The 27,966-nt window shown below is 44.4% G+C and overlaps 3 protein-coding genes and 1 pseudogene across 3 annotated transcripts in view; 2 read left to right on the top strand and 2 right to left on the bottom strand.

The window, feature by feature from the left end:
* Nucleotides 1–1,139: 1,139 nt before the first annotated feature.
* Nucleotides 1,140–2,075, bottom strand: LOC125439468 (proto-oncogene Mas-like). The gene has a single exon (XM_048508570.1). It carries the CDS (start codon nucleotides 2,073–2,075, stop codon nucleotides 1,140–1,142), a length of 936 nt encoding a protein of 311 aa, XP_048364527.1.
* Nucleotides 2,076–5,456: 3,381 nt separating this feature from the next.
* On the bottom strand, nucleotides 5,457–6,536 carry LOC125439467 (annotated as a pseudogene).
* An 11,648-nt stretch (nucleotides 6,537–18,184) lies between these two features.
* LOC125439466 (mas-related G-protein coupled receptor member H-like) lies at nucleotides 18,185–19,102 on the top strand. Its single transcript, XM_048508569.1, has one exon. The coding sequence runs from the start codon at nucleotides 18,185–18,187 to the stop codon at nucleotides 19,100–19,102; it is 918 nt and encodes a 305-aa protein (XP_048364526.1).
* Nucleotides 19,103–26,892: 7,790 nt separating this feature from the next.
* The window catches only part of LOC125439465 (mas-related G-protein coupled receptor member H-like), a 4,774-nt gene continuing 3,700 nt past the window's right edge, over nucleotides 26,893–27,966 (top strand). Inside the window, exons 1-2 of the mRNA XM_048508567.1 lie at nucleotides 26,893–27,196; nucleotides 27,473–27,669. Of these exons, the coding sequence (XP_048364524.1) occupies nucleotides 26,893–27,196; nucleotides 27,473–27,669 (501 nt within the window). The remainder of the gene's footprint in view (nucleotides 27,197–27,472; nucleotides 27,670–27,966) is intronic.

The following is a 27,966-nucleotide window of genomic DNA, read 5'->3' as shown; positions in this document are numbered from 1 at the left end:
GAATAGACAGCCAGATGTCTTATGCAGCTTTTTATTTGCATTGGAGAAAATGCCATCAACAAGCTGTCAGGCAGAAATTTTTTAACGTACAGCAAATGTTCAAGGAATATGCAGTCCTGCATTGTATTAGTACTTTCTGGTTACTTGTTGTATATTTTACAATAGGAGTAAGAAGTGTGTAGCATATGAACCTTTCAGAAAAAGATTAAATGTGCAATTCCAGACTTGATTTCTTGGGAGAAAGCTCCATTGAACTTGACAAACAAATACACATAGGATTTTTGCTGCTTAAATCAGAAAGGTAAAATCCTGCTCGACCAATATGCATAAAATTTGCCCTGTAGATACCAAGTCTATCTCTCTAATTTTCCTCAGGACTACAGCTGCCCAGTTGTATACTCAGCAAACTATACTTCCCAGGATCCCAATGTGCAATGTATCCCAGAAAGAAAAGGACTGAAATCTGGTTCTGATCAAGCTGATGTTTCCAGGAGTGTTGATGAATGAATTGAACTAGAAGTGTATGACTTGGGGCCTTTCCCCTCTCACCGTTTGCTGCGTGCTACTCTTGCCAAGTAGCACGGGGTCCAGCGGCACTCCCCACTACAGGGGCGGCGACAACGCCGCCGCCCCGACTCTGCCACTCTCGCGCCCCTCAGCGCGCGTCATTTCTGGTGCTGCTGAAAACGGCGCCTTTTGATGACCCTGCGCTCTGCGTGGGACTGTGGGGAAGCCGGGGAACACAATCCCCACGCTGAAAAGGTCCATGCTGGATGAAACCGACGTCATTTTTAAAAGTGGGGAAATGGCCTTGATTGTGCTGGTGCAGAGAATTGCCAAAGAAGGAAATGCTATAAGAATTCCTTCTTGTTTCTTTTGTTTTGCCTTGGTGAGAGGATCAAATCTGGATCCTAGGTGTTTATGGTAAGGATGAAAGAGGATAATGTATTAAGGCCTTCTTCTCGGTTGCAGATGTTATGCAATGACATCAGGAACTGTCTGGAGACAGAGAGTTCATTTAAAATCTTTGGTATAGAATATGTCATACTCCTACAGCTTTTCCTTATGTGGTCTAGAAATACAATGAAATCTTCCTGTGACAAAGCTTTTGGCTCTTGGAATGGCACCATATCTGGAGTTCAACTGGGGTTCCTCTCAGTACAGCCTTCTTCTTCATCCTTGAAAACTTTCTGGAGGATCATCTTCATGCTCTCCTTATGTCTAGACTTCCTTTGTCTCCCAACCAGGGTATAGATAGCTGGGTTTACACTGCTATTTAGACAGGCTAATAGCATTGCACTGTATAATACGTATATTGACAAATAATTGAAATAGAAAACTTCGAGGATGAAAATGGTATTTAATGGAAAAGCAAAGAAAAGGAAGAAGACCAGGGTGAGCAAGATGACGGTCAAAAGCTTCCTCCGTTCATGCTGCCGTGCTTTAAAACGGAGTTTAATGAACAGGGCCACAGTGGTACCAGTCATGATTGGAAGGCAAAGCAGCCCGTTCACAAAAAATTGGGAATATACTTCAGTCCCAGCTTGTCCTGCTAAAATGAGAGTGCAGGTAACTGTTGTAAGTAGGAAGGAGAGGACCCATATGAGTGCACAAACAACACTGGACAAAAATGTTGGCTGGTGGCATTTATGCCAAAGCGGGAAGAAGACGGCCACACACCTGTCAATGCTGATAGCAGTCAGTAGAAATTGACTAGTGCTGTACATTAATAAGAACAGGGACATGAACAATGGGTAAGTAATGTGAAAACCATCATGAAATCTCAACAAGAAACTAACAGCATGAAACGTAGCTGATACAAGGACCCCTAGATCAGCAACGGCCAAGTTCAGGATGTAGGTGATAAAAGGATTCCTCTTAATGCGGAAGCCAAGAAGCCGGATGACAACTCCATTCCCCACGGCTCCCGAAAGGCAGATGAGGACCAATATCAAGAGATAAAGAACTTTCACATTATTCCGGCTTTCATAATCAAAGGTATTATCATATTCGATGCTGTCATTTGGGAAAGAAATATTATCAAGGTCGTTATCATATTCCAGGGCAGTATCCATAATGGAAAGGATCATCAGGCTGATATTGGTTATGATGGTCAGTTTCTATTTTCGGGATTTTTATCTTGACTCCTCGCCTTTACGCTTCTGTCAGGAGAAAGAACAATGCTTGATGAAATTCTTGTTTTATTATCTCTATGTTTATCTCTCCCTATTAAGAAAGGAATGGTCCTAAATACCATACCTCTATATATGCTTTTTGAGTTTTGTTTTACCACCTGTTAAAGCAGGGGTGGGCAATTATTTTTTCCATGGGGCCACATAAGAAACAGAAAATATTGTGGAGGGCCGGGCCAAAAGGCTGAACTCAATTCTGCATAATAGGGGCTGATAAGTGACAGACAGGTGCATAGATCAACTTGGAATCAGTGGCAACAGTTCTGTATACAACACTATTTGGCACAAAGAATCACAGGCTTAACCTACCTGCATAGTTGTCCACTGTGACAATCAAGCAAGTGGGGAAACTTAAGTCCCTTGACCTACTTTTTTCATCGACTGGCGCTTTTGAAAGCCCCGCAGAAACAGGAAGCCAAGGCAACTGGCTTCTGTGGGGCTTTCAAAGATGCCTCGCTCCCCAGCAAGGCAGGGGGACGAGGCACTTTTGAAAGCCCCGCAGAAGCAGGCAGTCAAGGCAACCGGCTTCTGCGGGGCTTTCAAAGTAGGGGATCGCCCCAGAAGCCACTGCGCGAGGGGGGAAGGGGGAGGGTCAGCGTGAGCAGCGCGGTTCTAAACAGGTCCTCTTAGGCCAGGGCCAAGCCTGTAATAAGGGTCAGTCAGGGTCATCCGGCGGGCCAGATGTGGCCCCCGGGCCGTATAATGCCCAGGTCTGTGTTAAAGTGTGAGGTGGAGGGGGGGGGGTCACATTGTTATCTAACTGCACACAGTATATGCTTTTTATTATTGTTTTGGTATTGAAACCTATTTTTATATATATATATATATACACACACACACACACATATAGATATATAGCTATATAGCTAAAGGTTTCAGTCTGGGGTTGCTGAAGTTTTTAATACATAATTGTTATATATTTTGTACTTAATTCCTTTTCCTAACCTGAGGACAGGCCTAGAAAGAGGTTGAATACGGTTCTGATTCATGCATGAAATAAAATCATGCTGCATATAATAGAAACCTCATACTTTAGCTTTATGCACACATTAACTTGCCTATTCTATGTCGGTATGTCATTTTTTTTTTTGCCAAGCCTATTTGCCACAGTGAATACCAAGAATGTAATCAGGGGCGTAAGTATAGATTTTTTATAGGGGGTTCAGGGGGCGGGGCTATTCCCCCACCCACCCTGTGGCATTGCCATGCCTTCCCAAGCCCCACCCCCGTCCTCAGTGCTTATAAAAGCAGCTCTCAGAGGCCGGAGACAGCAGAGACCCCTGCCCCACCCCTAAACAGCATCACTTTCAATGGTGCTTAAACTAGAGAGCCCAAATTCTCCTTTTAAATCCATGCCGAAGGGGGTGGATTTAAAAGGAGAATCTGGGGAAATTTGGGGGGGTGCTTCAAATGTTTAGCCCCCACCTTCTATTAGCTCCCATTGGAAACAACGGGGGATGGGCTGCCCCCTTTGGGAGTCCATAACTTTGGACCCCCTGAGCCAAAACTCACCAAACCTGGATGCTATCATCAGGAGAGTCTCCTAAAGATGCCCTGAAAATTTGGTGCTGCTAGCTTAATAATTGCACCCCTGACAGTAGGCACCCCCCAAATTTCGTCAGATTCTCTTTTTAAATCCACTCCCTTCAGCATGGATTTGAAGGGAGAATCTGAGGTTTCCAGTTTAAACATTGAAAGTGAGGCTATTTCAGGGTGGGGGATAAACCACCCCCAAACAGCATCATTTTCAATGATGTTTTAACTGGGGACCCCAGATTCTCCCTTTAAGGTGGATTTAAGTTGCCCCTTCGCCAGAACATTTGTCCATTGAGCTGGTTCCGAGAGGGGTGCTCTCCTCACCAGATTGGGCTGCCCTTCTTCCAAGATGCATTGGAGTGATCTGCCATCAGAAATCTGCCTAAGGATTCTTATTAGAGATTTCCTTATTTGAGTCATCCAAAATTTCTTCCATAGATTTTGTTGTTGATCCAATTAAATGAGAATATATTATGGAAATTAATCTTTTGCACTATGTATATGTTTTATTAGGATCTATTCACATTTCACCATCTTTCTGGTCATACTTTGCCTTACTGTAGGATTCACAATTAGGTAGCATGACTGATTTAAAAGAATCCAACTAGTTGACATTCCTTGCACTTTTTCTTTTAGTTGTTCTGAAATATGCAGAGTTCCATTTTCATAAAAGTCTTCCATTCCTTAAATCCCCTTTTCCTTTCCATTTAATATATCTCTCTGGCTTTGTCTAAATATAGAAAAAATTGGGATGTCGCATCAATGAAAGCAGCAGGAATATGTTAGGATTTGCAAGTGTCTGTCACAATCCTGACAATAAGGGGTTAACTTGGGGGGGTGGCTTCTATCATGTATTTATATAAAACTCCTAACATTTTCCCTTTCCTTTCATCATATGTTTTTATACAATTTTTCATTATACAATCTCCTTCTATCCTGGAGACTTTTCGTACCATATAAGTTCACACCGTAAATAGAGGGTTCTTTTTTTGGGGGGGGGGATGCCATTAAGTCACAGCTGACTTAAGGTGACCCTATGAAATTTTCAAGGGCTGATTATGCATGGCGAGCTTCCTGTGACCCCGAAGAGAATTTTCTGTGGAGTCTATGGCCCTTTCCACACGGGCACTGAGGGGGGGGGTGCATTAACTATACCAACGAACCCCCGCGGAACCGTTCGCATGGACGGTCCTGCTGGAAGCGGCGGCAGCGGCGCAGCCTTTGCACAGGCTGCGCCGCTCCCAAACGCTCCTTCCCTCCGGTTGCCTTCTGTCACGTTGTGGAGGCCAGGGGACACGCCCCCCCTGGCCAAAGCGACTATACTGGAGAATGAGGCCAGGGGGGCGTGTCTCCTGGCCTGCACAATGCGACAGAAGGTGACTGGAGGTAAGGAGCATTTGGGAGGGCTGGGAGAGAAACGCCAGCTTCCACCCGGTGCCATTCGCATGGCACTGAATGGAAGCCGGCGTTTCCAAAAATCCTCGCTCCCCGAGCAAGATTCAAAAACACCGTTTTGGTGGGAGCTGGGTGCCGCTGCGGCATTAATTTTTGGCCTGTGTGGAAAGGGCCATTGTTTCAGGGTATGTTCAGCATTATTAGCCACTGCTGTGTTTGTGGTGAGACAGCCACTGCCCATTGGATCTGACACGAATAGGCTCTGTGTGTGTGTGTGTGTGTGTGTGTGTGTGCGTGCATGTGCGTGAGCACATGTATATCCTCATATACAAATCAGACCTGGTTTTCAGCTTGAAGTCCTTCTTCCCCTCTGCAGTTTTCCTCATCCTTGAATACCCTCTGGAGGGCAACTTTCATAGAGAGCCCAGATCTGCTTTTCTTGTCTCTTGCCACTAAGAAATAGATTAACGGGTTAACACTGCAGTTTAGAATTGTACATACAAAAGCAACCAGTATAGGAATTTTAATCGGATGTGCCCTCGCTAAAAGAATAGGAATCACCATGGAGCTTAATTCTGAGTAACCAAGGGCTGCACTAAACACTGATTCCACATTAAGGCCTTTCAATAGGTAGCAGTATATGAAAACATACAAATAATTCACAGGGGAACCAAAGATGAGAAAGAAGAAAAGCGCAAGGAAAATGGTCATTAACAGTTTTCCCCGCTTACGTTGCTGGGATTTAAGGCAGATTTTGACCAACAAAGTGATAGCAGAGATAGCCATGAGTGGGGTACAAACGACAACATTCAAAATAAGTTGGAGCAGCGTAAATTGATTTGCAAATATGAGAAGGATGTCCAGTCCACTAAGCAGGAAGGAGAGGACTCATATGAAGACACACACAGTTCTGGACAAGTGTGGTTGCCGGTGGCATCAATGCCAAACTGGGAAGAGGACCGCCACACACCTGTCAACACTGATGGCCATCAGGAGAAGCTGATCAGTGTTACACAGTAATGAGAGCACATAACCAAATATGTAGTATTTCAGAGGAGAAACAGCTTCACGATAAAGGACTGCAATGATAAACTTATATACCACATATATACATTCCAAAATGCTGAGTATGAGGACCCCAATATCAGCAACAGCCAAGTTCAGGATGTAGGTTGTGAAAGGAGTCCTCTTCATGCGGAAGCCAAGAAGCCAGACGACGGTCCCGTTCGCCACAATTCCGATAATGATGGTTAGAAATAGGAAGGTATAGATAACAATAAAAATGGATATTAAAGGTTCTTGGAACTTTTTTGGATAGCCCATTGAGATATTCAAGTAATATTCATAATGTTTTGAGTTTTCATCCTGATAGAAACCAACTTTGCAACTTGAATTCACCACCCTGGTCGCCATGTTTGGAATGTTTGTCTTTTCTCGTCTATCTGCTCTTACTGGGATAAAACAGCTGTATGCCAATTCACTTCGTGCCACAGGACTGAGCATGGGACATTTCTAAACTTGTATTACCTAAGCCATGCATGAAAACCACATGACAGTCTGTTTATACCTTATTTAGTATAAAATGACTCCAGCTATTTCATTGTCGGGGTTTCCCATGCGGTGGATGAACCCTTGCACCTTTGAAAATGAAAAGGCAAATGAATTGAGATGAGAGACAATGAAACCACACCAAAGTGTAAAGTATTAAAGCAGCATGCAGTTTGCTATTACATCTTTTCAATGCCAGATGAAATATATACATAATAATGAATCAAAATACTAAACAAGCACCCAAAGGAATGATTGTATTCGCTGTACGCTTTTAGCTAAGGGTAACTGCGAGGTTGAATGAGCAGAAACATACCATATTTTTTTTCTTAGTCAATGCCTCTATATTACCCATAATTATCGTTTTGGATTACATGCCATTCTCTTTTTCTTCTTTTTCAGGAAAAATGATCACCTCATACTTTTTTTAAATAAACAGATATGAATAATTGAGGTGTGACAGGTGATTTTTATCATAGGTTTGTATTGCAGAAATTTCAAAAGGAGAAAGAAATGTCACAAAAAGAACATCACATACAAAATTATTGTAATATCTGTTTTCTGTAAACAGATAATTTCTGAAACATCACTATCTGCCAAAGGGGAATTTCTAAAATATAACTCATTAAGAAGAGCAACGCTCTTGGGTTTGCAAAACTGAATTATAAGTGAGATGCAAAGTTGATATAGTTTAGAATAGCGTGGTTTTAAAACACTGCTTGAGATCTTAATGGGATATCTGGGGTGACTGATGTGACTGCTCCAGGAGGCCCTCCTGACACTAGCATCCAGTCTTGGTGAACTTTGCTTCTGAAGGCTGTGGGAGGGGGTGGGTTGAGAAAGATCTGAGAGAACTCAGCCAGCAGGCTTCATGTGTAGGAGTAGGGAAACAAAATAAGCCTTTTGGGGGCCCATAAAATTAAACCCTCAGAAGCAAAGTTCACCAAGCCTGGATGCTATTGCCAGGAGGGCCTCTTGGAGTCACCTTGAAAGTCTGGTGCCTCTAATTTAAAAAATGTGCAGCCCGTTTACACACTCAGAAATACCCCACTGGCTTCAATGGAGCGAAGGCACTGCAGAACAGAGAGGCCCTTTCCGCACGGGCCATTAACAGCGCCCTGGGGACGGCAAAAACACCGTCCCCAGGAAGCCGTTCGCACAGGTGGCGCTGAGGGAGGTTTTTGGAAAACAGCGTGTTCCCGCTGGCGCCGTGCGAACGGCACCGCCGGGAACACGCTGTTATCCCCACCCCGCAGGTTTGCACCATCCCCGCCCCGCTGTTATCCCCGCCCCGTAGGTTTGCACCACTTTGGAAGAACCGGTTGTTAAAATGGTGCTTGAAAACAACTGGTTGTTAAATTATTTGAATCCCACCACTGCATGCATGCATGCATGCATGCATACATACATACATACATACATACATACATACATACATACATACATACATACATACATACATACATAAGAATGTATGTATGTACGAACGTATGTATGTGTGTGTGTGTGTGTATGTGGGTGTGTGTATATGTATATATATATATTTTTATATATTTGAAAAAGTATAATAGCTGCCCTGGGGCCTTCATGAGGACCTTAGGTTGTGTAACCATGGCTATCCAGTGCAATTAGAATTAAAACTTAGAGTGAAGACTATTGGATTAATAAACCATTCTTTTAAGTGCAAGAAAAGAAAAAAAGATGAACTCCCAAGAACTCAGCATGCAAGCTACATAAGATTGCTGCACACTTAGAAAACACCTTTGCATTGTTTACAAGCAAAAAGCAAAATTTCTCTTGGGACGTAAGATCTTAGAAGCAATTTCCTCCCCACTTCAGGGCTTTCTAGAGCATCAGGGTGGGGGGAGGAGGACTGCCGAATGGATGTGTGGTCAAGGCATCTTGATGTAGAACCTGTGCACCGCCCTGTTGAAAGAAGACAAACATCCTCTGAAGATGCCAGCCACAGATGCAGGCGAAACGTCAGGAGAGAATGCTGCTAGAACACGGCCATACAGCCCGGAAACCACACAGCACCCAAAAGACAAACATCTCTTGGTCATTCTCTGGTTGAAGTTGGACACTCAACACTGGATGGACAAGTTCTCTTTATTCTGGACAAGCGATCAAGACCAAGACCCTAAACTTCTGAAGGGAAGCATCTGAAGGCTGTTCTTATCCAATTGTGAGTGAACGTGCGAACTGGAGGGAGGCAGGACAGCTTTTCTTGTTGCTGGGTTCTTCCTTCTTCATCTTTTCTCTCTAAGGCAATATTGAGTGTCCTGTTTTGCTACTTCAGTCTTCATTCTAACTAATCCTTTCAAGTGCATTCACTCCCGGATTTCTCTTGCTTCTTTCTCCTGTTTGCATCCTTTGTCTCTCTCTTTTCATTCCTTCTGTTGCGTCCCTCCACGTCTGATACTTTAGTTGGATGTTCCTTGCAAACTACCTCCTCCAAGACCAGTCTGATTGAACTCGGATTTGATAATAGTTCCAGCCAACAGTGCATTTTCCTCTGGTTTTTCTCAGTCATTTTTTAATGCATACGATCCAGTAGCTGTAGCCAGAGAATATGGAAACGTTACCTGAGATACGACATCTGCCACCAACCTTCTGGCTCTGTGCACTGAATGGATTGTGAAAATCCAAGAAATTTATTGTTTGAACTCTGCTTCTTCCTTTCCGCTCCTTCTGTCATGTAAAAGCAAAGGTATGGATGCAATTTTTCTTTTACTATTCTGGCTGTTGTGGGGCTTTCAGGCTGTATAGAGTTAGCTCCTAATGTTTCATCGGCATGTGGCTGGCGTCTTCAGAGGTATGTCATGGTAAGATGTGCTTCCTTCTGTGGCACAGTGTGCAATAATGTTGACTTTTCCCTTCAAGCTCCTGCTGAAACGTGGATTGTGGGCATCCCAAGCAAGAGGACAGACTCGAAGCACAGCAACAAAGTCTTTGAAAGTGGGAAGAGGTAAGTAAACAATTGTGAGAATTCAGCAACATGGAAAGGAAACCAGGGAGGAAGAATCTATCCCTTTCCGTACTGCATGCACATCTTTTAAGATAAACACATTTGCTTGAGTTTCTGCTGGTGGAAAGTTGCAGCTGACTGTTGGGCCCTTTCTGCACAGCAGCGGCAGAGCACCTCCACCGGCATAATTCATGCCAGTGGAGGTGTGGGGACTGCTCGCATGAGCAGTCCCGGCTCCCTCCTCAGCCAGAGAGGCGGCTCTGCATGGAGCTGCCTCTCCTGTGGTCCCCTCCACTCACCTCTTTGTTCAGTGTCACCGTGGAAAGCTGGAGGGACCTGCCCATGCTGCCCTCCGACCTCCAGGGGTTGGAGGGCAGCATGGGTGGGTCCCTCCAGCCCTCCACAATGACACTGAACAAAGAGGTGAGTGGAGGGGAGGGGGAAAGCAGCGTCTTCCCGCTGGTGCTATTCGCACCGCGCCGGCGGGAAGACACTGTTTTGCAAAAGCCTCGCTCATTGAGCGAGGTTTAAAGTGGTGCCTTCACGCCACTTGGGGGAGGCACAGCTGGCGCTGCTGCGATACAGCAGTGCCAGCTGTGCGAACAGCTTCCCAGGTATGGCGTTTTTGCCGTCCCTAGGGCGCTGTATATTGCCCATGCAGAAAGGGCCTGGGTGACCCCAAAATGTGTTTACACTATCTCCTGGCACTGCAGAATGACCTTAGACTTCTTGGCTGGCCTCCCACCCAAGTACCAGGGCCCATCATGCTTAGCTTCAATCTTTGCTGCAAGAGTCAGCGTGGTGTAGTGGTTAAGAGCAGGTGGATTCTAATCTGGAGAACCAGGTTTGATTCTCCACTCCTCCACCTGAGTGGCAGAGGCTTATCTGGTGAACCAGATGTGTTTCCGCACTGCTACATTGCTGCTGGGTGACCTTGGGCTAGTCACTGTTCTTCGGAACTCTCTCAGTCCCACCTACCTCTATTGTCTATTGTGGGGAGAGGAAGGGAAAGGAGCTTGTCAGCCACCTTGAGTTCCTTACCTGGAGGTCGGAGGGCAGCGTGGGCGGGTCTTAGGAGTCCAGCAGGGTGACGCAGGACGATGAGGTAAGTGGGGGGGGACGGGGAAGAGGCAGCTCCATGCGGAGCCGCGTCTCCCATGCCAGCCTCTGCGGGGGCCACTCGCACGCTCCCGTGCGAACAGCCCCCACCCCTCCACCGGCAGAATTCCTGCCAGTGCAGGGGCGCCCTTTCCGCACTGCAGAAGGGGTCTTTGTGTCCCCCTCTGGGTTGTCCTCTCGGTTGCCTTCTAAAGTCAATTTTTCTTCCTCTGAGTCAAGTTCAACGTGGTTAGTGTTCATGGAGTTAGTTTTCTTTTCTTGAGGGTTTTCAGTATGAATTATAGTTCAGTTTTTTTGTTAGCTGCACGGACTGCAGTTATTGGTGTTAGCAGGACCTGGCAGGGACTTTTCCAGGATAGCTGGAGTTTATCTTCCCTTAGTCAGCTTTCAATTTTTCGGCTACAGCTTGTCGACTGCAAATTCCAGAGGTGCAGTTTGGGCCAGCAGGCCCTTTTTATTTTATTTTATTTATTTGTTCCACTTATATACCGCCCTCCCCCCAAGGGCTCAGGGCGGTTTACAACATTTATACAAACAAGTGGATAGATAAAATACAATATTAAATATTAGTTATTAAATTAAAATGCAGCGTTCAAATTCCCGGACCATTTAAAGTGCAGATGGCGTAAGACCATTAAAACTCCTCTAAAAGGGGGACAGCGGGTCTTAGCTGTTAACGGGCACATATATATCAGCAGCTGGCCTCACCAAAAGCCCGGCGGAATAGCTCAGTCTTGCAGGCCCTGCGGAACTCATTTAGGTCCTGCAGGGCCCGGACAGCTGGAGGGAGAGCATTCCACCAGGCAGGAGCCAGGACAGTAAAAGCCCTGGCCCTAGTAGAGGCTAGCCGCATCATAGATGGGGCGGGGATCTCCAGCAGATTGGCCTCTGCAGAACACAGAGGCCGACGTGGGACATATGGGGCCAGACGGGGCCCTTGCCCTTACGTTGGGTATAGAAAAAACAACAAGACCAGTATCGATTTCTTTAAGTATAAATTCTCAAAGGAAGGCATTTCCCCATAACCTTGACAAAATGTAATCTTTACATTATTTCATATTGATGCTGTTAGAACCCATATGATGTATTCCAACAGCATTAGCCACCCTTTCTGTTGTGGCTGTTGCTGCCGGGAGAGCTTCCAGCTTTCCTGACAAACTATCCATTATGACTAAACAGAGTTTTTGCCTCCCCTCCTAAGAAAATTCAGTAAAGTCAGTGGTGGGATCCAAAAATTTTAGTAACAGGTTCCCATGGTGGTGGGATTCAAACAGTGGGGCTGGGTGGGGCATGACAGGGGCGTGGCCAGGCATTCCGGGGGCGGGGCAGTGGCAAGGATGCAGGGCATGTGCACCCCAGGTGCAGTTCGCTTTAAGGAGTCTCCAAACAGCTAACAAACACCCCCCCTTTCCTCTCCCCACAACAAACACCTTGTGGGGCAGCAGGTGGGGCAGAGAAAGTGTGGAATCAAACTCAACTCTCCAGATTACAGCCCAGCCCCACAGCAAAAGTTAAGAAGCCAGGTGCTTCATGTCCCGTCCCCCCCCCATCAAGGCCATTCACAATTGCAAACAAGATTTTAGGGATAGAAGTGCAGTTTGGATTTGCACATTACCTTTAAGGAGTCTCCAAACAGCTAACAAACGCGCCCCCCCTTTCCTCTCCCCACAACAAACACCTTGCAGGTGGGGCAGAGATTGCCTCCCTAGCCGGCCTATGGACTTCTCCTGTGCTGGCCGGCACCCGTCTGCTGGGGAGAAGGCTTGAGACTGAGAGCAATGGCAATGACTTAATGGAGAATAAGGCACTGCACTCTGGGTGAGAGGGAGGGGAGGTGGAGCTCCCCAGTCCTCATCCTGGGAGCACAGTGGTATTTCTCCCCCACCCTCTGGACACTCAGGGCTACCATAGAGAGTGGGCGGGGATATGTCAGGCTTCCTTAATTCTTCAATTCCAGGCTTCTTCAATTCCAGGCTTGCTGGGGCTTGCAAAATCAGTCTGTATGGGGGGACATTTTGGCGCCCCCCCCACGTGACTGCAATGGATGCGCCCAGGGACATGGGGTACCCCTTGTCCCTAGGCAAATATGCCACTGCCTCTGAGTGGACCCAATTAGTAACCCCCTCTCGGCACACACAAATAATTAGTAACCTACTCTCGGGAACCTGTGAGAACCGGCTGGATCCCACCTCTGAGTAAAGTTGATTTAATATTATTGAAAGTGTCCAATAACTCATGGTCTCCCCGCCCCTTTGGACTTGGATTTGTTAACCCCCTTAATAACTGTAGTAGAAATTAGACAATTTTGTGTAATCAGCACCGCAAGCTGATATATCCCACACATGTATACGTTTTCAAGAGGGCTTTTGCTAGAACCAATGCTTCCCAATGATTTTTCGAATATATTTATTGCAACACTTGCAACACTTGGTGGGCCAATTCCTTGGGTAGCGTGGTGGCCAAGTTTGCAGATGATACCAAATTATGTAGGGTGGTGAGAACCACAAAGGATTGCGAAGAGCTCCAAGCGGACCTTGATAAATTAGGTGAGTGGGCTAAGAAATGGCAAATGCAGTTCAATGTAGCAAAATGCAAAGTGATGCACGTAGGGGCAAAAAATCCAAACTTCACATACAAGCTACAAGGGTCAGTGCTATCAGTCACAGACCAGGAAAGGGATTTGGCATCTTAGTTGATAGTTCCATGGGAATGTCAGCTCAATGCATGGCAGCTGTGAAAAAGGCAAACTCTATGCTGGGGATAATTAGGAAAGGAATTGAGAATAAAACTGCAAAGATCGTCATGCCCTTATATAAAGCCGTGGTGCGACCGCACTTGGAGTACTGTGTCCAGTTCTGGTCGCCGCATCTCAAAAAGGATATTGAGGAGATAGTAAAAGTGCAGAGAAGGGCAACAAGGATGATTGAGGGACTGGAGCACCTTCCCTATGAGGAGAGGCTGCAGCGTTTGGGACTCTTTAATTTGGAGAGGAGACGGCTGAGGGGGGATATGATTGAAGTCTATAAAATTATGCATGGGGTAGAAAATGTTGACAGAGAGAAATTTTTCTCTCTTTCTCACAATACTAGAACCAGGGGGCATTCATTGAAAATGCTGGGGGGAATAATTAGGACTAATAAAAGGAAACACTTCTTCACGCAACGTGTGATTGGTGTTTGGAATATGCTGCCACAGGAGGTGGTGATGGCCACTAACCTGGATAGCTTTAAAAGGGGCTTGGACAGATTTATGGAGGAGAAGTCGATTTATGGCTACCAATCTTGATCCTCTTTGATCTGAGATTGCAAATGCCTTAACAGACCAGGTGCTCGGGAGCAACAGCCGCAGAAGGCCATTGCTTTCACCTCCTGCATGTGAGCTCCCAAAGGCACCTGGTGGGCCACTGCGAGTAGCAGAGAGCTGGACTAGATGGACTCTGGTCTGATCCAGTTGGCTTGTTCTTATGTTCTTATGTTCTTATGTTCTTATGTTCCTATGGTAATCATTCTCTCCCACCAAGGTATACTCTTTGGGGGTTTTCCCCCCACCTTCCCATGTACTCCTTTTTGCTATTTAAGAAATCCTGCTTCTTTTAATTTTTCAGATGAATGTACAATAAATAGTTTAAACACTTTTTAAGGTGTATGTAACCTACAAGCTTGGGCTGACCAAGCTAATGGTAATTTTGGGTTTTTTTTAAAACTTTTCTCTTTTATAATTGCATACCAACTTTTCCTCTTGTCTTTCACTACTTCAAGGGACTCATCTCTATAGACTTCCACCGCCTCATTACTTTTTGATAGTACTGCCTTCTATTAAAATTTTTGCTGGATTTAGAGCTGGGCTAGTTCTCTTTTTGTTAACAGTACAGATTTATATTTTAGTGGTTTAGAATTTGTCAACCAATTTCCTGTCTTCTGCATTAGCAAACTTTTAATTTGGAAGAAGTTTTTTTTAGCATTGGTTTCCTGTTTTTTTCTTCGTAATTGAAGCAGTGTCAAGCCCTGCTTAGAGACAAGTGGGGTACTTTTTCATAACTGGATCCAGCAGTTTAAACCATAAGGTAAAATACTTTTTTCTTTTCTCTTTCCAGTTTAAAACTTTAGGTTTACTGGTTTTTAATTTTTCATACAAGGGGTTTGGTGAGATTTGCTTCTTTAGGAATCTAGATTTTGCTATGGCTCACTATTTTCATCAACTTTTGAAGGTCCTTTCTGTTTGGAGAAGAGGTACTGGGAGAATGCCAGATACAGTGGAGCCTTGGAAATCTGCACCTTCGGAATTCACCGATTTCTGTTTTTGACGTTAGAACGTCTCGGTTCTCGCCAGACGCCTCGGATGTCGTCGGCTTTACATGTGATCAGTGGGTACTAGTGCAGTAAAGACTAGTGTCTGTGTGGCCCTTTCTGCACAGGCCATATACGGCGCCCTGGGGACGGCAAAAACGCCGTCCCCAGGGAGCCGTTCGCACAGGCGGCGCTGCTGAAACTCAGCAGTGCCGACCTGGCTCCCCTCCACCTCCCCCAGAGCAGCGTCAAGCCACCTCCAAAAACCTCCCTCCTGGAGGGAGGTTTTTGGAAAACAGCGTGTTCCCGCCGGCGTGGTGTGAACGGCACCGCCGGGAACACGCTGTTTTCCTCGTTCCCCCCCCACTCACCTCGTCATCCTGCATCGCTCTACTGGACTGCTGAGACCCTCCCTCGCTGTCCTCCGACCCCTGGAGGTCGGAGGGCAGCGTGGGCGGGTCTTAGGAGTCCAGCAGGGCGACGCAGGATGACGAGGTGAGTGGGGGGGGGACGGGGAAGAGGCGGCTCCATGCGGAGCCACCTCTCCCATGCCGGCCTCTGCGGGGGCCGCTCGCACACTCCTGTGTGAACGGCCCCCACCCCTCCACTGGCAGAATTCCTGCTGGTGCAGGGGCGCCCTTTCCGCAGTGCGGAAAGGGCCTGTGTGTAAGGAAATTCATTGGTTCAAAGCTAAATCTTTCCTTAAGAGACACCTGTGTGTGTCTGTGTGTGTATGAAACTGAAGCAACATCTTAAGCTCTGAAACCATTAAGCGTAGTACCTCTTTGAGTCAGTATTTTAAGAAACCTTTCTTTAGTTCTCAAAATAAATTCTATTTTCTATGTTTAAGTTACCCCTGTGCCAGCCTGCGTTTATGTGTGAGAGGATTGTGTGTGCCTGTCTGCGTAACTACAATCCCAGCCAGTTTTGAGTTCCCTCCATTTTTGTTAAAAGGACTCTGAAGGACATTCCCCTCAGACCTAGTGTGTGTATGTGAGGTGGGATCCTTTATGTTTTGGCAAACCAGCAGCAGGTTGGGGGATTTCTAGTTTTCTTTTCTTTTTATGGTGGCAGCAAAGTAAATTAAGAAAATCCCTTTTCCCTAGTCTGAAGGATAGTGTGGGGATTTTTGAATCTCTCTCTCTCTCTCGCCCTCCTTCTTCTCCCAATGGGGTCTCTAAGTTTGTAAGTTTGTAAGGGCTTCTCTCTTTCCCCGCATATCCTTATACGTTACACATGCATCTGTAGTTCATTGTTTTTTACTTAAAGAAATATCTTGAGTTTTGAATTTAAAACTCTGCACATGTATAGAGGCTTTTAAAGCTGTTTTGTGCTGTCCCTCGGAGCAGGGATGGAGTGAGGGGGAAGTGTGCCCGGTGTGTGCGTGCACCGCGCGCCCCTCCAAGCCCCGGGAACGACCTGTCCCACCCCCGGAGCGCCTCCGCGGGGCGTCCACCCAGTGCGTCGCACACACAGACACACCCTTGGTGCTACGCCTCTGCCTTGGAGGGAGGTTCTGGCTTTTGGAACCTGGGAGCTGACTAAGGGAGCTGGCTGATGGCAGCACAGGGCAAATTTTGCCAGCCTTCCCCCCCCCTCTTTCTTGTAACCTCTTTCTTTTAACCAAAATTATTTACTTTTCTATCATTTGCTTTGACAAATTTATATTTTAGCCTTGTCATATTTTAAGCATAATTTAGCTTTTTAAAAGTAGTAAAATTATAAAACACAATTTAAACCATTTTTTTCCTAGTAGCAAGCTCAATTTGAAATACACAATTAATTTTTTTCTAGTTATTTCAAATCACCTAATCATATTTCTCTCGTCAGAGCAGGCGCGCAGGGCCAGGGGGCCGTATCCCTGGGCCTCGGCGACGTGCCGGAGGCCCGGGGACATGCCGGGTCGGCCAGGCGCCGGCGCTCTGTGGCGCCGGCTGCCCGGCTGTTTCCAGGACCGTCCATGCGGACGGTCCCAGCGTCGTCGGGTCGGCGTCATAAACGGCGACCCGGCCGTTTCCGCCTTCATGCGGAAACGGCCATTCAAAATAGATTCCTCTAAATAACAATGGCCCCTGGCTTATATGGCCCAGACTTGCCTAATCCTGTAACATCAGCCCTGGTTAGTACTTGGTTGAGAGACCACCAAGGAAGGCCAGGGTGGCTAGGCTGCGGCAGGCAATGATAAACCTCCTCTGAGCATCATTTACCTTGAAAACCCCATGACTTTTCTCCATAAGTTGACCGCAGTGTGACAGCATTCCCCCCACCCCAGATGATAGTGAAGTGACTTGTCACTCCTGATCACTTGCAAATTTGTTTTTCTCCTGAATTTTGTTTCACAATTTTATGTTGCAAGAATTTCCTCCTTCTGATAGCTAACATCACGGATCATAAAAGAACGGTTCCGTCTTTTATCAGATCATGTTGGCAAACTGAAGAATAAAAGGCAGTGAGCAGTTAGCCTGGCTTTTTATCAGTCTTACAGAAACTTGGATTGAATACTAAAAAATTGCGCCCAGTATTCAAGTCTCCTGAGATTTCCCCATCGCCTGCCAGCCCAGAAGGAGAAAGAGGGCCAGTCACTCCCAGTATTTGAATACGGCTGTCCACAGTTATTCACTGGTACATGAAAATGGAAAAATGCCTTCCTTATGTCTATATTTCAGTAAATAAGAACATAAGAACATAAGAACATAAGTACAAGCCAGCTGGATCAGGCCAGAGTCCATCTAGTCGCACCACTGTTTCATATAAGGGCAGGACAATCTTTGCAGTTTTATTATCAATTCCTTTCCTAATGATCCCCAGCATAGAGTTTGCCTTTTTCACAGCTGCCATGCATTGAGTTGACATTCCCATGGAACTATCAACTAAGACGCCCAAATCCCTTTCCTGGTCTGTGACTGATAGCACTGACCCCTGTAGCGTGTATGTGAAGTTTGGATTTTTTGCCCCAGGATCCAATGGCATTCCTGTCCAGGCTTGGCACACAATATCAATCCCACAATTCTCTGAGAGGCATCCATTTTGCGTGAATTTGTGGCACCCACTGATTTTGACTCATTCAGGCACCATTTATTCTGGCAGGTGCATCTAAACAAGCAGAGGGGAGCAGTGTTCCAAAAAAGCACACAACGAGGATGTGGACCAATTTCAGCCGCACAAATCAGACCTCTGTGACTCCTGCGGCAGACAATTATAACCTAACCTTTGGGGAATACCTGGAGCAAAAGACTATCTCTTTCCTAAGCATTTTTATTGGCCTTTTTGGGTTTCTGGGGAACGCCGTTGTCCTCTGGCTTCTTGGCTTCCGCATTAAGAGGAATTCTTTCACCATCTTCATCCTGAACCTGGCCGTGGCTGACATCGGAGTCCTCATATCTTTGGCTACATTTTTTGCTGTAGAAGATCCCTCTTTGAACCTCATATACGTGGAGCTCATCGTATTCACATACAGCACCGGCCAGTTCCTACTGACAGTGATCAGCATTGACCGGTGCCTGTGTGTCCTCTTCCCAATCTGGCATCGACTTCACCGACCATCCCGATTGTCCACCTTTGTGTGTGCTGCCATCTGGGTCCTCTCTTTCCTGCTTAGTGGCATTCACTATGTACTCTTCCAGACTGAAATCCTGGAAAATGGTTGCCGTTGCAGGTTCTACCAGTTTTTTGTGAGCGCCCTGCTTTGCCTCCCACTCATGATCAGCTCCACTCTGACCTTGTTCATTAATGTCTGCTTCAAATCCCAACAGCGCCGGAGAGGAAAGCTTTTAAGAGCTATCCTCCTTACTCTTCTCTTTTTCCTTTTCTTTGCTTTCCCGCTGAATGCTGCCTACTTGAACTTTACTTTATCCACTGATGCAGGCCCCTCTCCAATGAGATACGGCTTACTGTGTGCTTCTTTAAATAGCAGCATTAACCCACTTATTTATTTCCTGGTTGGGAGAAAGAAGAGGGGTCAATCAAGAGAAAACTGGAAAGCCACATTCCGCAGGATCCTGGAAGAAGATGAAGGGCAAAGAGAGGACCTGCAGCCCAACATTCAACCCAAGCCATGATGGGATTACACCGTGAACTTTGAACCAGTGCAGTCCAAAGGCCAAACAAAATGGACAAACCAGGTAGACACCGTAGAGGGGAAACAGAGCTCCGCAATCCCCAATCCAAATCCAGTTACAATGCCTCCAGAAGCCATAATTTGTTATAGTATTATAGACACATTACAAATTTGAAATGGAGTAAATATTTACAATGATTATGACGATGTATGCTGTCAAAAGGACCTTCATAAAGCAATCATAAAAACGAAATATTCTTCAGATGCTATTTTATATCATAACATTAGGCATGCAACATGAAACAACCTTTTGCAGAGAGCATACAAATACCAAAGCGACCTTCTATCTATTTTGGGGACTATCTCATTATCAGCAATGACAATGAAGGGCAAGTGGAAAATACAATAGGGAACGCAAAGAAAAGGGGAGCCAATCCCCCAAAGGAATACTTGCCCAAATAACAAGGAAGAATACACTATGGTATTAAATTTCTGCAAAGTTTAGTACTTAATCAGAGTAATGCAGTAATACATTCATAAACAACATTGATTCTGTCATGCAAATTGCGTACTTCGCATCAAATTCATTCATAAATAACAGGAACTTTCCATGAATGATATTCATTACACGCCAGAAGTGGCATAGTTCTTAACAATCACATCCAGGTCATCCAGCAACTTGTTTGAAAGATGATACTCAGTGACGTGGTCCTAATGTAACATCTAGTAATGGGATGTAATGCCCACAGGGAAGTTTCATAGCAATAGCCGCAATGCTTCAAGTGTTCAGTTCCAGCTATTTTTTTCATATAAAATTGTGCAAAGTCACGCAAATAATCAGTAATATGCACTGTGATCTGCAAGAGCCCAATTAATGCTCTTGTTCTTGGTATCCACAGATTTCCTATAATAAGCAATCTTCAACAATACGCAGCAATCTTCAATGATATGCAAAACGCTATGCGCTCGTAGTGTATTCTTCCTTGTTATTTGGGCAAGTATTCCTTTGGGGGATTGGCTCCCCTTTTCTTTGCGTTCACTATCTCATTATCTACAAAGAATACTTTCCTTGGATTAGCAAATACCTGTAGATTTTGTGGGTGGGGCCTGGGGAGGTTGGGGTTTGAACGGGGCAAAGTGTTCAACCGGGTGCAATGCCGACAGCCTACCTTCTCAACCGGCCATTTTTCTCCAGGGGAACTGATGTCCTTTGCCTGGAGATCAGTTGTAATTTGAAGAGATCTTGTGTTGGAAATTTGATTTGCACTGAAAGTCAGTTTTTGTCTTGGGGGAGGGTGGGGAGGTTGAGTGGTTTTTTTGTTTTAATTAAGAGTGTAAGCATACACATAAAGAGAAAGAAAAGCTGAACAAATCAAAACTAAATAAGGAAAGGAAAATACACAAAAATACATTACAACCAAAATAGATTTTTCAAAGGGCTTCCACTTTATCCGCACCAAGTATAAACATACTTTAAAATTTACTCTTTGGTCTCTAATGGCAGTTATTTTGGGTAGTCCGGTCCTTAGCCCAAGGGGGATTGGGACAGAGGGCTGCCTCCCTCTCCCATCACCTCCCGAGGGTTTTAAGGAAGTGTGGGGTGGCAGAAAAATCCAACACCCCCCCTCAAGAAAGTCAACCATAGGGCTAAATGGATTGATGCCAGCCAGGGCTCAGTCTGTAGTGTGTCTGCCTGCGCTGTAAACCCTTCCGTGGTAGAGGTAAACCTCAGACTAGTTGACTTCAAGGGATTTCAAAGGGTTGAACTTTGGCTAGGATGGTGGTAAAGATCCAAAATTTGAACAGTTTGCTGCAGCTTGTTTCCATATTTTATTTCATTTGCAGTCCATCTGCACTACTTTAACAATATCCATGAAAAGGGGGATGAAGGTTCCTTTTTTCTGTTTGATCCCACAGATATTTTTTGTATAGAACACACACATGCTCTCTTGTGTCTTGGCAAAACACCCCACAGACATAAAGAAGCCCCATAAAACTATACGTTGTGTGCTTTTCCCACAAGTATTTCTCAGTGTGAAAATGGAGAAATGCCCTCCATCCTAGAGATCACATTTATATTTCAATAATTCAGTTTATTCTGTATCTTTGCTCCAAAGCTCACCTGCATCTCTGTAGCTGGCAGAGAGGAAAAGGCTTCATCAATTCCCCAAGCACCAAATAATCAGCTTTTATACTATTGCATTATTCTAAATCGTATCGACCTTTCCTCTCACTTATAATTCGATTTCACAAACCCAAGAGCTTTTTTGTCTTAGTGAGTTATGTTTTAGAAATTACCAATGTATAATAGCTTTTGTATGGGATGTTCTTATTTTCTTTTTTTCTTCCTTGCAATACAAATGTATGATAAAAATCACCTGTCACACCTCGGTTATTTGTATCATGTTGGTAAAAGCCTAACCTCTGGTAGAAAGGGATTGTTTATCAAAACGTACGAGGTGGTCAGAAACATGTTAAGCAAGATTGTATAAATGAAAAGGATGCTCATATATCCTTCTTTGTTGTTTGCCATTATATTTTTCCTGAAGACAGACAGACAGACAGACAGACAGACAGACAGACAGACAGGCAGGCAGGCAGGCAGGCAGGCAGGCAGGCAGGCAGGCAGGCAGACAGACAGACAGACAGACAGACAGAAAGGGGGTTGATTTCACATGCCCCAAAGGACGTAATGGCTGACTTTGTAGTGACATTCAGGACAATGGAGATCTGCTCTGGGATGCAGAAAGTTGAGTGGGGGGGATATTGAAGTGCAGAAAAATATAGAAGTGCAGATCATTCTGTTACCCAAATGCTGGTATCTGCCTCTTTTAGAGTGCGGGAATTAGCAAGGGCAGACCTTGCTGTATGAGAGGTGTGCAACCAATATGAGATCTTTATCACCAGAGTTTACAGAGGTACGTTTCTGCAAGAAATCTTCAGGAATCCAAAGAACAATTTTGTTAGAAAAATAAAATAATAAATATACCTACACACAAATGATCACAGCACACAGTGAATTCACACAGTCCTGGGATTTAGAAAGAGGTGAGGGTAAAAGTCTGGAATAGGTTGGAAAAAAATTGTGGGGGAGGTAATAATTTTGATAAGTTATCAAAAGACAGATGATAAAAAGTCTTGGAAAGGAGTCAGATCGTAGTTATTCCTCCTCCATTGAATGGCTTACATGTGTGGTGTAGTGGCTAAGAGCAATGGAATCTAATCTGGAGAACTGGGTTTGACTCCCACTCCTGTACATGAGTGGCAGTCTTTTGTATGGTGAACCGGATTTGTTTCCCCACTCCTCCACATAAAGCCTGCTGAGTGACTTTGGGCTAGTCACAGTACTGTCAAATCTCCCTCTGCCCCACCAACCTCATAGGGTGTCTGTTGAGGGGAGAGCAAGGGAAGGATTTTGTAAGCCATTTTGAGGCTCCTTATGGTTGACAAAAGTGAGGTATAAATTCAAATGCTTATTCCTCTTCCTTGTCCAAGCCGAAACTGACAACTGGTGGCAAGGTTGCTTATTTTCTCCACAATATGCTCATTTTACGTTTAAACAGAATTATACTCCCCCACACACATAATGCATGTTTTAATTGAGAAAAGTTTATACTTATGAGGGCTCATTTATAAACTGTCCCACTTTGAAATCTGAAACGATCCACTTCTTCACTTTATTCTGCTTAAACTGTGAATTATGAAGACATGATCCAGTATCGCATTTCTTTCTCTCTGTGTTCAAATGTATTGCCAAAGACTTTGCCTTTTGAAAACAGTTCTGCAGAATTTACTTGTGTTGTTTACACATATTACAATTCATAATTATGACGTATGTAACTATGATGGAAATAAACATGAGAAACATTGCATAAAGATAAAGAATTATGACTTCAGTTTTTACCAGAGTGAAGAGAAGTGAAACTGGAGAAGAAAAAAATGGTTTAAAGTAGGCTGATGTCTTGACAAATATCCAAAACAAAGGCCGTCTTAATGCCAGAGGTGCATCTAGGGAAAATGTAACCCGGTGCAAAATCTGCATCCCCCTGCCCCGCCCCCCCCATGGGCAGCTGCCCTCAAGCACCACAATTTTAAAAATGATTTACAAAAACTTTGGCTTGGAGACGATGTGCTCTCAGTCACCTCGGCTTGCAAGGGGGGCACCCCCTCCCACTGTCAAAAGAGAAAAGGGCAGGAAGCACCAAAGTTGTGCCACTGCCCTCTGTCTTGCCCGGGCAACTCCGATGGGGGCAGCTTCTCTCCTGCAGCTCCAAGTTGCCTCCACCACCATAAGCCGGGCTGCTCTGTTTCTCTCTTGCCTTGAAAACCCTGCAGGGTGACCCTACTTGGACACGGGCAGATAATAGTGGGGTTAGCTGCTCCTTATTCCTTGAACATTTGTTCTACTCACGAGAGCCATTCTAGCACGCAGAATCCTTACCTGTCAAAGAATTTCCTGCATCTGAAAGCTAATCTGATGGCTGATACAAGAACCGCTCCATCTGACAACATGGGCAAACTGAAGAATAAAAGCAAAGGGCAGTTAGCCTGGAGCTCTTCGCCACCTTGCAATAACTTTGATGAGACTGTTGACATTTGCTCAAAGTTTTCCAACTCACGTCCAATTTCTTCTTTCCCTCCCATCCAGCAGAAGACATCAGGTCCTTCATCCGCCATATCTAAAGACAGCTCTCCACAATTATTCACAGGTAAGTGAAAACTGACCCATGGGGAGACATCATATCACAACATCTGCTAGGCAGACAATGTTGAGGGGCAGGGGAGTTGTTGTTCTATTCCCCAGTCACCCACTCTCAACCTCCAGCAAGCTGGGTACTCATTTTACCCACCTTGTAAAGATGGAAAGCTGAGTCAACCTTGAACCAGCCGCTCTGCCTCCGAAGTCCATGTGGACCGTGGAGTTATCTTTTTCAGTTTAATGCTGGACCAAGCCAAATTGGGTGGTGGGAGTTTTTTCCCCCATAGATACACCCCTTTTTACAAGAGCCAACAGAAAAAAAAAGTTGAGGACCACTGCTTACAAGTAATAACATACGAGGTTAGTTTTAAGAATTAATGTAAACCTGTTCTGCTTCCCAGGTGGTTATTTAGGTGCCCTGCACCCGGCCAAAGCAGAATGTAAGACTCACTGACTCAGTTAACAGTTCAACACTTAAAGCTTTAATTGTAACAACGTTGACAGACCCTGACTCCTCCCGGGTCTAACTAAGGCCCCTTCCGCACACGCAAAATAATGCGTTTTCAAACCACTTTCACAACAGTTTGCAAGTGGATTTTGCCATTCCGCACAGCTTCAAAGAGCACTGAAAGCAGTTTGAAAGTGCATTATTCTGCATGTGCGGAATGAGCCTAAATAAAGGTTACTTTGTTGCAGAAACTTTCTGGAGGCTGGAACTTATTAACGTAAATACTGTGAGCCTATAACATCTATGGCCCCTTCCCCACACACAAAATAATGCGTTTTCAAACCACTTTCACAACTGTTTGCAAGTGGGTTTTGCTATTCCGCACAGCTTTAAAGAGCACTGAAAGCAGTTTGAAAGTGCATTATTCTGCATGTGCGGAATGAGCCAATGACTGTCTAACTTGTTGCTGCCACCCAGCTTCCGTTGGCACCTAACTGCCAAAATCAGATGGGTTGCTGGGTAATAACTGCCGTAGAACACCAGCCTAGGGCTTCTTAAAGGGACAGAACTAAATTAGGTTCCCTCCCATTGAATACTATGCAAAACATAGCTAAACCCATGCTAACTTTGGGGAAACTAAATCTTAAAGGGCAAATAAACAAAGGCTCTGTGGGGGCATGACAAAACCTGCTTACCAAAACTACATCTTAGTCTGTCCAGGATTCACTTATTGAAGACAAAAGATTATTTATTCTGGCTCTGATTTAGAGGAAAACACCTTGCTGAAAGATGTTGAAGTTTAAAAAGTCTGAGACTTCAGTTCTGGTACTAGGCATTTTAGCATGCTGGGTTCTTGATGTGTTCCTCAGTTGCATCTGAATGCAAATAGTGGTGATTTCTCTGGGGACTAGATTTTATCCCAATATGTTAGAATTACCATACTGGCTGAGATTGAGGTCTACCTAGTCCTTTCTATTGGGGCTCACCAGATATTCTTGGAAAGCTTTGGAGAAGGGCATGATGGTACCATTTCTCCCGCTGGCGACTGATTGGTTTTACCCATTTGCAAATGAAGCAACTATCACCTTAGAAAGTATAAGCAAACTCGTAAAACCTGTACAATGAGGTTCACGTTACAATTTTTCTTCAGCGTCCCATGCCTTCTCTGTGATCCATTTGTTTCCTTGAGTATTACACATAAACATTATTCCCTCTTTTATGAACATGGACTTCAGTACTGACTTAGTTGGGTTCTAGTTGGTTTGTAATATACAAGCTGGTATCATGGGCCATTTTATTTTCCCAGTGATTTACAGATCAGAGTGGTATTAAAAAAATAGGCCATGCCATGTTGTTGTTCCCTTCCAATGAATCAGTTTATTAAAAAAACCCAAACAGTTCAGTATTGTCTGCCATTTTATATCATTTATCCTTTGTATGCAGTTTATGTGCAAACTTGTACATGAATGACTGTAAAAAAATTAGGACATTTAAGAGGAGTTACAGCAACAGAAAATGGCATGAAAGTAAAAAAAATTAGATTGGATGTGCTAATTAATGTATTGTAAACCTTTTAAATCCATTTTCCCATTCACTTTAGGGTCCCCAAGGTGGCAGATAAATGAAATACTAAACAGGCTGAGAGGGCATATAGATATGAGCCCTCCAGGGGAGGGCGGTATACAAGCATAAATAAACAAACAAACAAACAAACAAACAAACAAATAAATAAATAAATAAATAAATATACTTAACAAGAAAACATAAAATATAGACACATGAATAGGATTGAACGTCAGTAAGGATCAGTGATCAGAAGTCAAACAAAACAAAATTCTTTGTCCATTGGCCGAAGACAACAATAGAAGGAGACAGAAAAATCTGCCTAGGGAGGAAATTCCATAATTTTTGAAAAAGTTGGCTGATTTTATTTTTGAAACTTCTTCAAGCATCATGTATACAGAAGTCAATAAATATGTGGGGGAAAAAATCAGTGTATATTACCAAACGTATCACAGGGTCCTGATTAAAGGCAGAGTTTACTCCAAAAGAAGCTGAGTCAACTTTTTGAGTGGAACAAGTCATATATATATATATATATAAAAACACAACCAGAACTTTCCGCTTAAACGATTGATTGATTTGAAATTATTAGCTGCCTTTGTTCCTTCCAGAAATCAAGATGACTTACTTGTATAGATACGTTTATTTCTTTTAAAAAGTAAAAGTAGTATAATTCTTTTGGGAAAAAACACACAAGAAAATACATAAAAGATCATGATTAGAACTGCCACTACATTAAAAAAAACCTCTAACCATTTCAGTAATTGATCCAGCTCTACCCAACCCATGCAAGTCATGGAGGTGAAAGGGGTCTGCAACCTGGGCTCTCCAGATGTTCATGAACTACAATTCCCATCAGCCCCTCCCAGCATGGCCAATTGGCCATGGTGGCAGGGACTGATGGGAATCCTAGTCCATAAACATCTGGAGAGCTGCAGGTTGCAGACCCCTGCGACTAGACCAAAAACAGTTTTCTTTGCTTGGCTCCATCATGGCAACCAATCTTTTCTGGTTTCTCCAGCAGGGAAGTTTGTTCAAGAAGAGGAAGTGGGAAAAAAATCCAAGGCAGAAGATGAGCATGATGGATCGATTCTGTTTTGGATTCCGACAACTCAGTGTTATTAAAACAGATGATTCAGAATACTACAGTATCAGGGCAAATTTCCTCATTTTATGCTCCTTTTCTATTGTTATCTGCATTTTTGGTCTCGTAGGAAATGGTATTTTCCTCTGGCTGCTCACCTTCAACATCAAAAGGAATATTTTCACCATGTATCTCCTGAACTTCAGCACAGCTTCCTTTGGGTTCCTTTTAGTCGCAGTTTTTATTTATGCATATGTATTTTTAAGAATTATTGGTATACGCATTGATACTCAATATGTTGGTAATCCCATTCTTCTGCTTCTTTTAGTGATGCAAAACAGCTGCCAGTTTATCCTGGCCATTATAGGCATTGACAGGTGTGTGTCTGTTCTTTACCCAAGCTGGTATCGATGCCATAAGTCATCAAATTTCCCCACCTTCTTCTGTTTCCTAATATGGGTCTTCTCCTTCTTGATGTCTGGAATTCTTTTCAGTTTACCCAGCAAAAACTCTGGAGACTATAATTATTATATATGGTTGGGCTGGCTTTTTGGACCATTCATCCTTTGCTTTCCAGTTATGACTGTCACCACTCTGACCCTGTTCATCAAAGGGCACGTGAAATCACAACCGGAGCAGCGTGGTGGATTAACAATAGCCATTTTACTGACTCTGCTCTTGTTCCTCCTCCTGGATGCCTGGGCGATTATCACGGTTATTATTGCTATGCACAATGACTATGCCTTCTTGCTTGTATGGTCTGTGTATTCCCTGGTGAGCAGCCTGAACCCACTGATTTATTTCTTGGTTGGGCGATGGAAAGGCAAGCAAGTACAGGCAAGCATGAAGGTCGTCCTCCAAAGAGTTTTCAAAGAGGAGGAGCCAGCGCCAGCCAATCAGCACCAGCTACAATTTCTTCATTAGAACGTCTTGCATCTCACTCGGCTGCTAAATTTGCAATGGTTCAGATTCCTTTAGAGCAGTGGTGGCGAACCTTTGGCACTCCAGATGTTATGGACTACAATTCCCATCAGCCCCTGGCAGCATGGCCAATTGCCCATGCTGCCAGGG

The sequence above is a fragment of the Sphaerodactylus townsendi genome, linkage group LG09, assembly GCF_021028975.2.
Source record: "Sphaerodactylus townsendi isolate TG3544 linkage group LG09, MPM_Stown_v2.3, whole genome shotgun sequence".
NCBI lineage: Eukaryota > Metazoa > Chordata > Lepidosauria > Squamata > Sphaerodactylidae > Sphaerodactylus > Sphaerodactylus townsendi.
This window is presented reverse-complemented; position numbering and strand designations above follow the sequence as displayed.

Bases quoted from the DNA above. Each gene is read 5' to 3' on its own strand.
- LOC125439468 (XM_048508570.1), bottom strand. From the start codon at position 2,075: ATGGATACTGCCCTGGAATATGATAACGACCTTGATAATATTTCTTTC.
- LOC125439466 (XM_048508569.1), top strand. From the start codon at position 18,185: ATGTGGACCAATTTCAGCCGCACAAATCAGACCTCTGTGACTCCTGCG.